The sequence below is a fragment of the Sinocyclocheilus anshuiensis genome, unplaced genomic scaffold (assembly GCF_001515605.1).
Source record: "Sinocyclocheilus anshuiensis isolate Anshui unplaced genomic scaffold, SAMN03320099.WGS_v1.1 scaffold442, whole genome shotgun sequence".
Classification (NCBI taxonomy): Eukaryota; Metazoa; Chordata; class Actinopteri; order Cypriniformes; family Cyprinidae; genus Sinocyclocheilus; species Sinocyclocheilus anshuiensis.
The window spans coordinates 353,571-365,883 of NW_015542354.1; the positions used below are offsets into that span (position 1 = coordinate 353,571).

General features: G+C 35.1%; 2 protein-coding genes across 6 annotated transcripts in view; both read right to left on the reverse strand.

Moving 5' to 3' along the window:
* Positions 1-4,768, reverse strand: part of arl6 (ARF like GTPase 6) — a 6,806-nt gene extending 2,038 nt beyond the window's left edge. For 2 of the 5 annotated variants that reach the window (XM_016490265.1, XM_016490264.1), the window contains exons 1-6: positions 4,119-4,139; positions 1,984-2,129; positions 1,792-1,853; positions 1,610-1,678; positions 1,402-1,496; positions 898-1,027 (exon numbers count right to left, since the gene is read on the reverse strand). In XM_016490265.1, the coding sequence (XP_016345751.1) occupies positions 898-1,027; positions 1,402-1,496; positions 1,610-1,678; positions 1,792-1,853; positions 1,984-2,106 (479 nt within the window). In that variant the 5' untranslated portion in view covers positions 2,107-2,129; positions 4,119-4,139. The other 3 variants (XM_016490266.1, XM_016490267.1, XM_016490269.1) reach the window with 3 other exon arrangements.
* A 1,997-nt stretch (positions 4,769-6,765) lies between these two features.
* LOC107691615 (ephrin type-A receptor 6-like) overlaps positions 6,766-12,313 on the reverse strand; it is a 123,559-nt gene continuing 118,011 nt past the window's right edge. The window contains exons 14-19 of the mRNA XM_016490302.1: positions 11,670-11,879; positions 11,098-11,247; positions 9,893-10,086; positions 9,516-9,665; positions 7,979-8,087; positions 6,766-7,740 (exon numbers count right to left, since the gene is read on the reverse strand). Of these exons, the coding sequence (XP_016345788.1) occupies positions 7,705-7,740; positions 7,979-8,087; positions 9,516-9,665; positions 9,893-10,086; positions 11,098-11,247; positions 11,670-11,879 (849 nt within the window). The 3' untranslated portion in view covers positions 6,766-7,704. The remainder of the gene's footprint in view (positions 7,741-7,978; positions 8,088-9,515; positions 9,666-9,892; positions 10,087-11,097; positions 11,248-11,669; positions 11,880-12,313) is intronic.

The window sequence follows — 12,313 nt, forward strand, 5'->3', positions numbered from 1 at the left end:
CGCACAACCTCTTCAGCATTATTTTAGACAGGCAGGTTTACCCTGAGGAGATTAAACAAATTTGTCACAGACGTACTTTGTGATTGTGTTATTAACATCTGAATTGAATATGTCTCACGCAACCTTTGTAAAAATCAAAGAGCAAATTACCTACCCTGACTAGCTCAGGGTTCCTCTGAAAAATCTAATTTCGTCTGGATAGGAATGCTTGTCACTGCGGTATGTAACACTTTTCCTCATTTATTATGACATTTGTTGAATGTTGTAACTAAAGCTAAACCTCTTAATGTGCTGCTTCCTGCATTAGCTTGATTATTTATGTTTATGTACTTCTGATATCCCATCCAATGTACAAATAAATTTAAATCAATAAAGAGTACCTTAATTGTGTAATATAATTAAAGACTTCCCTTTAATCAATTATATGCATACTTTATAATTATTTCACTTATATAAACCTTGTTTATTTTAAGTCCTTCCATTTTGCCCACATCTTGACAAACAGACTTTAGAAAGAAATTCAATAAATCTGTTTTGAAAGTTGTGAAAATTATGTGATTTAGGATCTTTAGTGCATGCCATTGTAAAGACTGCAAGTCTATCCCTAACAGATAACAGTTTTCATCCCTGTTAAATTCAGTATGGCGTCTAACCTAACTAAGGTCTATAGACTCTCCAACTCCCCATCATCAATAATAATTTCTGAGATCCCAATCTCAACCAAATCAGTATATGAAACGCATTGCAGATGTGCAGTTATTAACTATAACTTAAACAGTGTTTAGAAAACAAACCCTGTCAGAATAGTGCTTTACATTTTTTTTTTTTGATTATGCAAATCATTTCAATGTAAGCAGACCACAATCTAACAAAAAAAAAATTATTTTGTTTTCTTACCAGATATGCCATGGTTTGTCCTTAATGTTTTCCAGACACAAGAGCTGGGAGACCTTTACTGCTGACAGTGCATCCCTGAGGTCCATCTTGTTGGCGAAAAAGAGTATAGGTATCCTTCTGTGCTTAATATCTAAGTATGCCCCCAAAAAAAAAAAAAAAAAAAAAAAAAAAAAAAAAAAAGAAGATTTGCTGAAAATGTACTCTTCCTCAGGCCATCCAAGGAGTAGATGAGTTTGTTTCTTACTAACATTATTGTGATGTTTATCAGCTGATTGGACTCTCATTCTGACGGCACCCATTCACTGCTAAGGATCCAGTGGTGAGAAAGAGATGTAATGCTAAATTTCTCCAAATCTGTTTCCATGAAAGAACAAACTCATCAACATCCTGGAAGGCCTGTGGGTGAGTACATTTTCAGCAAATTTTAATTTCTGGGTGAACTATTCCTTTAATTTAGATCTAACTGAAAATGATGACTAAAACAGAGATTACTGAAAAATGTACCAGGGTGACTCAAAAGGGTATCCAATTCTTCTTTTGCCACCACCATTCTTAGTTTATCGCCACTGTCAATCACAAATATGATGGCCTGACCCTCCCTGAAAACAACATAAGGATAAACATAAAAAACACAGATCGATTCTAAAGTAGGCGATGGCACTCCATTAGCTCAGTAAACATAATCAGATAAGTCTATTTCAGAGAAACTCACTTGTAATAGTGCTCCCACAGATTTCTGTATCTGCCCTGCCCTGACATGTCAAACACTGTGAAAGAAAGACTATGGGGAAAACATGGATATTGTGTTAGTAAGATTTTGAGAAAGGACAAATGGTTCTCAGACACCTATGGACTAAATAACATTATCTATAGTTAACGCTTTCAAATATTCACCTTGAGGTCTTAAACTTTTCTATGCTGAAACCTATAGTTGGGACAATGTCTTGAGCCTGAGCCTGCAAGGAACAAAGGCAATATCACAATTGTGAGCTCACATACAAAACAGAAATCAAGTGAATATACAAAAACAAAACTGGTGAAGACCAAACTATGTCATATTCGGGTTTACAGACAGGTGAGACATACATTGGATGGCTTTAGCTGGTTGATGATGGTAGTTTTTCCACTGTTGTCCAGACCTAAACATAGCACGTTCACATCCTTCTTCTTCAGGCCCAGCCACCCTGCAAGCTTGTCAAAAAGCCCCATTCGCCTATTTGGATGGGACGCTTCTGGAAAGAGATCGCATCAAAGACAAGCTCCATTAGATTATTCATTAGATGCATCCAGAGGCTGACAAACAATTTGGGACAACAGAAACGTCTCTTTTTTCAGCAAGGCACCAGTTGCTGAGTTCTCAGTTGTTTAAAAACAAACAAATAAAATACTATCTTCTGCTACTACAAGTAATATTGTTTTGTTTAATTATAATATGAATTCCAGCTAATTGTGACACTTAAAGTTATAAGTTAGTAAGATTTTTGAATGTTTTTGAAAGAGTTGGGAGACAATTATGCTATGCTAAAGTCTCTTATATTCATCAAGGCTGCATTTATTTAATCAGAAAAACAGTAAAAACAGTATATTTTGAAATAATAAAATTAAAAATAATTACTTAAAGCTGCAGTCCGTAACTTTTTTTGGTTAAAAATGATCCGAAATCAATATTTTAGCAAGTACATAACCAGTCAGTGTTCGAAACTATCGCCTTACTTTAGCCCGATTCACAACAGTCAGCTTATAATAATGTTTTCTAATTTCAGTGGTACGGGTAGGTTTTCGCGGGAAATTCGAGCATGGCACTGCGTCATTACGTCACTTCTGTAAACATAAAGAAGTTGTCCCGGCTACTAGGCTATGTGAGGATCCTGCAGGTGGCCGATCGTTTATAGCCTTTTCTCACAGCAGCTGGAATAATTAAATGTATCATTTTGATGGCGGATTGTAATCCAGAAAGGATTATGTGTTTATGAAACACATGTGAATAAAATTATATTATATTCCTGGGATTACACAAGATTTGTATTATAAAAACAACCAGTTCGATGGGAGCATAATTTGCTTTTTGGGTTAAAATAATTCCTTAATATGAAATTCGAATGGTATGACAATTAGAGATTAGACTGTACAGAAATTGAAATCTACTCGCTTATACACACTATACTCATAGTCACACAATGCTGATGTTGTTAACATTAACAATTTGAGAATAAAGTATAACAATAATAATAATTTGCACGGTTTGATGTGATATGAGCTAATTTAGATTAAATCACTATTGGTAGCACGATTTATTGTAATGCTTTTTTTCCTCAGTTGGTCAGAACAAACGTGGCACACTTGTTACTTTTTTTATATGCTTGTTGTCGTTCTGATGACAATATCCGGTGAAAACTCTTATTTGGGTCATATATTATTTGAAATGTAATGCATTCCTGTGGTCACAAAGCTACATTTTCAGCAGCCATTACTCCAGTCTTCAGTGTCAGATGATCCTTCAGAAATCATTCTAATATGTTAATGTGATGCTTAAGAAACAATTCATAGTATTATCACAAAACAGTTGTGCTGCATGCTTAATATTTCTGTGAAAACTCTGAATAAAGTTCAAAAGATCACTGGTTTGAAATATATTTTTTCACATTATAAACATTGTAACGTCATAATAACATGTCTTTACTGTCACTTTTTAATCTATTTAATGCATCCTTGATACACACAGATGCAAAGGACTGCTTACACCCATGTTGTTATTGTAATATATTATTACTTTATGTATTATTTATTGCATTTTAATTGATTACTTGTATTTGTGTATTATTATTTTTGAATTTGAATATTTAATATTCATAAATACATTTAGATTTGTTTTCATATATAGTATAGGCTTACAATTATAAACTGCTTAACAACAACAACACTAATGTGACTGTTTTAATAATAAAATACGTTATCATTTGAAACCTTTTAGTATTTGATGGAGACGGGGCATCGTTGGCTATCAGTGGCTAGTCTGCTAAGAAAATGAGCTTGTTCTCTTCTTTTGTAATAATCCGATTTAAGTGAATTAACTTGAGCTGCGAGCAGACACACAGCTTGCAACATGCACTAAAGGTTGTAGTACATGAACCTAATTAATTACGTGCATATATTACGTGAATCTGTAAACTCGCAGCAGTAATTTATTTGCATGCCCTCTTGGGTCTAAAGAAAACGCCCACCTGTTGTGTAGCCTATATGAAAAGCATATTTCAGTCGCAAACATAGCCTTACACATCCAAGCATCCATCTACCAATCAATCAATCAATGCAATGACAGCAGAGATAGCGACATTATAACGTGTTTAAGTGTCGTAGGTCAGAAACACATGAATGGACACTAGTAAAAGCGTAATCTACGAGAACAGCCTGTAATCCTGAGTTTATTAGCACACGGGCTAGCGCTTCACATACACGATATCATACTGCTAAAATAAGCCAAACACTTCCATTTCTGCCATTTGTTCTGTTAAACACTCAAATACATCCACATCCACACGGTTGGCATTTTCTGCTAAACTAAGGTTACTGCTTTCATGTTTGTTGCACATGACGGCTAGCTGGTTGGCTAACCTGCTCTTTCAGTCTGCTGTAACGTTACATGGAAAAATCTTACTTACTTTTCTGCTCCGGCTCTGCTCAAGTTGTATGTTGTCTATGTTTAGGTTAAATGTGATTTCGCATGCATAAGTCCCATTAATATGCGTCCAGTGCAGATGGAGAGACGCAAACACACTTACCTGGCGTCCTGGAAACCCTGTAACACTCTCCCACACACCGCTGCTAGGAGACCGATGACGCCTTTTCTCTCGACTCACATGTTTACTACTGAGCGCCATCATATGGACAACGTCAGAAGTGTAGCTTTGCGTAAAAAAAATGATTTCCACAAATCGCAGGGTTAGTTAGTGTAATGATTTCTGATTTTTTTTAAACGCAGCTTTCAAAAACGTCTTCACCTTTTGGCATTTTTATTTCACAGGGTTTGCCTTTTTTTCTTTTAATTAGAAAAAACCCTCTAAAAATGCCTTTATAATGTTGTTTTACCTTTGTCCAATACCCAGACATTCAATCTCAAACTATAAAAATCTGATGTTATGAATTTAAAATAATATTGATCTAAACGTTCACAAATTCAGTGTGAAAATGCCTTATTTCCCTGCAGTGTCAGTGAAAAGCATGTTTAAGTAAAAAAAAAAATAGCCTATTTAATTGTGTATTTAGGATACAGAAAATAAGAGCTGTGAAATTAGGCAGAACAATGAGCCTAGCAAATGAAAAGAAAAATTACAATTCTTCTGTGATATCTAAATCCGTATATCAATTTAAATATATTAAAATGATTACACATGACCACAGGTCCAAAAGTGCCAATAGTTTGGCTAAAGAAACCCTTATTATTAAAATGTCAAGTTTTTTTAATTTTAAATTCAATTACATTAATTAATAAATGGGACCAGAACGAATTGTAACACAGGTTAACTGAAGCAAAGCTTGTTGTACAACAAGTTTTCATTGATGTATACCCAACTTTGGTCTCTGTGTCACAACCCATTACCGTGGTATTCTTTACACCATACTGTATAAGCTGCTATATTATAATAATTATTATTATTTAAAATAAACATATTAATGGTTTAAAAATAGTATTTCAAGCTAAGCATTTTATTCATGATAATCACTATTTTGTAACAGCCCACAATATAGTTCCTGGCAGGAATGGAGAGAGAATAACCAGCCAGAATAACCTATTTTTGAAAAAAATAACCCTATAGTGAACTCACTATTTGGGGTCCATTTTTTCATTATGCCTAGACGTTAGGGAAAATAGATGCCTGGGTTTCATTAGACATTTGACTGTTGAAGTCAGTAAGGTCTGTAATTACAGCAACATAGCTAACATTTTTTAATCAAATTAATTACATTTTAAGATGATTAATCAAATCTCAATTTATTGTATATACACATCAAAATCCACTTTTTGGACTGTTTTTGCTTGTAATCGGTGCTTGATCTGTGCATATCTCTCTCTCCTGATTCAGACAAAACAACTTATTCACCAGAGAAAGCAATAAAATGGATAGATGTCTCAGATTTTAACTGGAAGCAACAATTTAAAGTTAAAAACATTGTGATGGACTTGTTTATTACAAACTTGTTACTTGTGGATTGTTGTGACGTTTTTATCAGCTCTCATTCTGACGGCACCCATTCACTGCAGAGGATCCATTGGTGAGCAAGTGATGTAATGCTACATTTCTCCATATCTGTTCTGATGAAGAAACAAACTCATCTAAATCTTGGATTGCCTAAGGGTGAGGGTGACATTTTTAGCACATTTTCATTTTTGGGCGAACTATTCCTTTAAGACCTGCAAATACTGTAACAACTAAATTGCATGTAGCTTCTTCATGATTTCGTTTTGTAATATATTAGAAAGCAAAACCGCAGTCCATATTATAATAAATAATTTTTTGATTGTGATAGACTCACAAAAAACACAAGAAATATCGGTTATCATTTATTTTTACAAACATTCAACCTATATCACCTTTATCTCTCTGTACTCTTTATAAATTATAAAAAATAATGTACAATTAGTTTACTATGAACAATACATTATGACCTGATTGCCCAGAGTTTTCCCTCGCCCTGCTTGAAGTAAGCACTCGGTTCCCTTTCATGGGAACTTCGAACTGCGTCCTCTAGGGGCCGCTATGGGGGGGAATGCCTCGTCGTGACCCGTGTCTGAAGCATACATTGAAAAACCTACTCAGGGAACCATGGTTACATTAGTAACCTGAGACGTTCTCTTGCACTTTTGACATTTGCACATTGCAACTTGAAGTTTGTCAAGTGGTCTCAGTGTCCCGAACATGTGTTCAGGTACAAAGAGCCAAAAGGATCAGCTGAACATGGCACAGTATTGTGCGTTTGTATGTCTGTTGGAAGCGAAAGAGACTGCAAATGCGTATGTTGCCATTGAAGATATGCGTGTATGTAGGCCTGCTGTGTTGGGAAAAATACTTGCCAACATGCAGAGTGCTATATTGTCATGTCTTCTATAGGAGAACATTTTACTGCAACCTTTCACCTCAAATATTCTCCACTGACTATATGACAATAGTTTCAACGTTGCAAGGCAAACTGATAAAATATCAGAAGTGTCTATAGAATCTGTACACCAAAGTAGACTGAACAAATGTGTGCAGTTCTCAAATCTCGGTCTGAATGGATTTGTCTAAGTTTGTTCAATTTGACTGTGGTGCACAGGAGTAAGAAAATGGCTTACAGTCTTCTGAAAGGTCATACTTTTACCACCTCGCTGACAGCCTGAGGAAGTCAATGGTTTTGTGTGGCATTTTTGTTTTTCAACAGAGCAAGATAAAGCTCTCCACCCCCTACCTTGGCTCTTTTCTTGGTTTTCTAAAGACTGCACATATTGCTTAGAAAAGGAATTAAACAAAAGGCAACCAAAAAAGAAACAAAGTCACACGTACATATAAATATCAGGATAAATATCAGATGTGATAAACAATGCATAATAGCCATTTAAAGCTGAAGACATTCAACAGATCCATAGTCTCTCATTTCAGAGGCTTGATGAATAAACCAGGAAAATCTCTTAAGACACATAATTTAATACATTAAAATAGCAAATATGCTATTCAAAGTTCTCAGGTTTGGAGTCCAGTCAATCACAGAACTTGCAGGATGATTGACAGATGACATCTTCGTAACAACAGAATGGTGCCATTGTTCCGTTGTTTACTGTGGTTCCTCCGGGTAAATGGACCAGTTTTCCTATTACACACAGTTCATCAAGAAGACAAACAATTCATGACATTAGGCATGTTTCTTCATGGTCTTTGAGATTGCTGGATTATGATAGAAACAGAGGCTGTGGAGCATGTCTCATGATGACAGACAGACAGTCCAGACCTGAAGGGTGTGTGTGTGTGTGTGTGTTTTGGGGGTCTAGCGATGCTGGGAGAAGCGCTTGTATGAGAGTATGTGTATGTGTATATGTGGATTTTCATACATGGAAGCCACTCTGTTGAACGTGGAGGAACTGCAGGCGTAGTGCTTGTATGCTGCTCACTATCCTCCTCTGGTGGCCAATCAGAGACACTCCGATTCTTCTCACATCACTGTTTAGGAAACAACAGGATGAGACTTCTGAAACTTGCCAATTCATTGGCAAGTTCATGATGAGTATGAAGTGAATATAAATATATTTACAGGATAAAAGTAATTTACTGCTTGAAAAACCCAACGGGACTAAAGATGAACTAGCCTATAGGGTAAAAGGCATATTTGATGTTATTCTCCTTTTAACCACTAGATGGCAAAAAATTCACCACAGCACATTTGTAAACGTCCAATATACATGTGGAAATTTGGCTGGTACTTAACGCAGTCACAAGCAGAAACACAAAGCTGGTTCTGTGCTAGTTTGGTATAATTTTTATGAGAGCTTGTTTCCACCACTGAATGAATGAATTAATTAATTAATAAATAAATCTCACAATTCTTATTTTTTTTCTTTGGATGTTTTTCTCGGGATGTAAACTTGCAATTGCAAGGAAAAAAGTCAGAATTGTGAGATTAAAAAGTTGCAACTGCTTTATTTTGTGGTGGAAATGGGTTTTTATAAAGATTTAATGTTTTTCCAAATGTTATAGATTTAGGTAGCAAATGGTAATTGATAAAATTACATAATATGTTTTGAGACTAAGTCTTTTAATTTAAGAAAAAAAGTATTTTTTTTTTATTTTGAGGCCAAAAGCACAATAGCTGACATCATAATAAATAGCTGGCTGAATTTTCCATTTGTTGACATGACATGGATGATCAATATAATTTATTAGGTCGGGTGTGCACCTTAGACATAACCACCAAAAATATGATATTAATCATATGATATAATAAAATATATTTATTTTTACTACTGTAAAGCCATATTGAATTATTATGGGATTTCCTTCAAATTGTGCAAAAAGCTTTCAGAATCTTTCCTTTTTATAAATATTTTTCCTGTTTTACAATGAACACTTTAATGACAGTATATTTATTAAACAAAAATAAATAATTGTATTTATCAAAATAAACTGAAAACAGTAATGTGTAATGTATTAGTGGGGTAAAAGGCCCTCTCACCACCTAATACATTTAAATGATTTTTAAACAAAACAACTTGTATGATTTATTTACCTACAAAATATGTTTCTCCATCTATGGTCAAAAAAAAAAAAAAACATTTATATATTTTTTCTGCAATCATACACAATGGTAGTAGTGAATTATTTATTTAATTATTATTATTATTATTTTTTTTTTTGCTTAAAGTGTTTAGCCCTGTGGTACCCAACTTAAATGTAACATTTGTTTGCTTTGCTAGATGACAATAATTGCAAATTAGCAGAATAGTCTTTTAAAGCAAGCCAAATAAATTGAACCAAACCCACCAAACAGAGTGAACATGATCATGTTTGTATGCAAAACAACACCTGGAACCTAAATGGAGTGTAAAAAAAGCAATGAGCAGGACTTCACTCAGTAGCTTTGACTCCACTTACTCAATACTCATGGTGGATATGGAATCCAGGGTTGTGTATCCTGCTGCTATGAAGTTGTTCTTGTACTGACTCATTTTGATAGAATCCAACCAATCACCAATAGATATGAAGAGAGGGTAGTCTGGCATATCCTCTGGGGATTCTGGGAAGCTGTTTAGACACACAACACGTACTGAATGAGAAACAATAACAGTTTGGCTCACGTTTCCAACAAGGCAAGAGACACCAGTTCAGTGTAATCAGAGTTATCTGTCAGTAAACACTAACAATTTCAGTTTAAAATGATCATTTCAACACTGGCACTCATTTTGATTCTAGTAAGCAATTAAGTAAGCAATTAAAATGTTGATTTTGAAATGTTGTTGTAATCCTTCTACCTATTTACATCTTCCACCAGTGTGAGCAGGCTGCTGGGATTGCGGATCAGCTTGTCTAGGAAGCTGACAACATCATTAAACTGTGGCCGCCGACTGCGTTCCTTCTGCCAACAGAGAAGCATGAGCTGGTGCAGGGCCACGGGGCAGCCCATGGGCGGAGGGAGCCTGTAGCCCTCCTCTATAGACAGGATTACCTGCAGAAAGACACACACAACTCTATTGGGATACAAATTCTACAAGACCATATTTGCAAATGCAATTATAGGGATGCCATCAGTGGTATGCAATTATTTAGCCAATGTTAATGAAACACATTAGCCAATGAAAAAATTCAGCCAACTAATTAATGAAGGTGCTAATTAATAAGCTAAAGGAATTACAAGGAAACTTTTATAACAAGGAGTTCCACATGTTGCGATTTAACAGAATATATGTTTTTGAGTTAAATTAGGCCACATGCTAAGGGAAGTTGATTTACATTGGAATTAAAGGTGCAACTTATGGAAGCTTGTTTCTGCCATGGGATAAAAATAAAATAAATAACTAAATGGATGAATGAATGAATAAATGAATTTAGTTTTTATTGACTTTTACCTCACAATTCTGAATTTAAAACTTTTGAGACGTAAATTATTATTTAATATCTATCTATCTATCTATCTATCTATCTAAATTAGTTAATTAATGAATGAATTAATTTACTTTTTAAATTCTGTGGCAGAAACAAGCTTCCTTAGTAATTTACCAAATTACAAATCCTAAGAAATTCAACAAGTAATAGCATTATTATCAAAATACACAAAAAAACAATAATATATATATATATTAGCTTATTTGCAAAGCATCTTTTGTGTGTGTGTGTGTGTGTGTGTGTGTATTTTGATAATAATGCTATGACTTGTTGAATTTCTTAGAATTTGTAATTTAGTAAATGTGAAATTTTTTGGGTATATTTACATTTTTTACACATGTAGTTATTTATGTATATATATATATATATATATATATATATATAAAATACATATGTAATATTTGTAATAAAGCATTTGAAAGTTTACACGAAACAGAAATTGAAAAATATTGAATTATGTTTACAACATATATTTTGCCTAAACAAATCTGAAATACATTTTGCTCAGAAAAACTGCCTTAGAAAACTCTATTGTTCAAAATTTAGTAGAATTAGAATAGACCAAGTGACTCACATCTTGGTTGGACATCTCCCAGTAGGGCCTTTCTCCATATGACATGACTTCCCACATGACAATACCGTAGCTCCAAGCATCACTGGCTGAGGAAAACTTTCTGTAGGCAATAGCCTCGGGAGCGGTCCAGCGGATGGGGATTTTACCCCCCTGACAAAACAAAATCTTTTCTTTTTATTATAATAGCAAGCAGCATCACTCTGCATTTCCTAGACAATCAAAGGAGATTGCTTGTTATGTAATGATGAGTCATAATTGAGCTTTTCTTGGAATATAAGTGTATAAAATGACACACTCAGACCCCTGTAACAAAAAGTTCAGATGTATTCAGACACATTTAGCATCTTATTATAAATCAAATTGCTCAATCACTCCTCAGAGTAAGCCCTTAATCTCATGTTATACTGCTTAGATAAACTCAATCCCATTCACTAACACACGACGAGCAGAGTAGTGCTAAGCTCCAGAGATTCTGGATCAGCTTTGGCTGTCTAAGGAGCACAGATTGTTATTAACTCTGAACGGCCCTGAATTTAAATGAACCAATACTGAAGCGGGTGCATGTGGCTTACTGTGGTGGTGTAAGCTGCCTCCGGGTCGTCCTCCAGCACCCTGGACAGACCGAAGTCCGACACCTTACACACCAGGTTGTCATGCACTAGAATATTTCGAGCTGCCAGGTCCCGGTGGACATAGCCAATGTCGGACAGGTACATCATACCTGAGGCAATGCCACGCAGCATACCAACCAGCTGGATCACGGTGAAGTGTCCGTCATGCTTCTACAAAAGAGGAGAGAAGAGAAGAGGAGGACAGACAAGAAAAAGGGATAGAGAGGTTTATCACAATGAACAATAAAAATATTCACCTTTAAACCAGACCTGACAGCAGAAATTGTTGAATAAAGTTATTTTTGTTTTCTTTGCACACAAAAAAGTATTCACTTCATAACATTAAATGTGGGGTATGTATTTTTTCAAAAACGCTTTAGAAAACTGAGTCGGGCCAAGTACCAAAATAAACTTGTAGCCAATCAGCAGTAAGGGGCGTGTCTACTCATGATGTGGAGGAGAGAACGTTCAGTGCACAGGACGGACATTAGCAGAGCCGAGCGACAGAAAGATAGAGATGGCGGATAAAAAACAAAAGAGAAAAACATCTGCAGAATTAAAGAAGCTTACGATAAGGCAAGAAGTAGGACCCGTGTAAATATCGG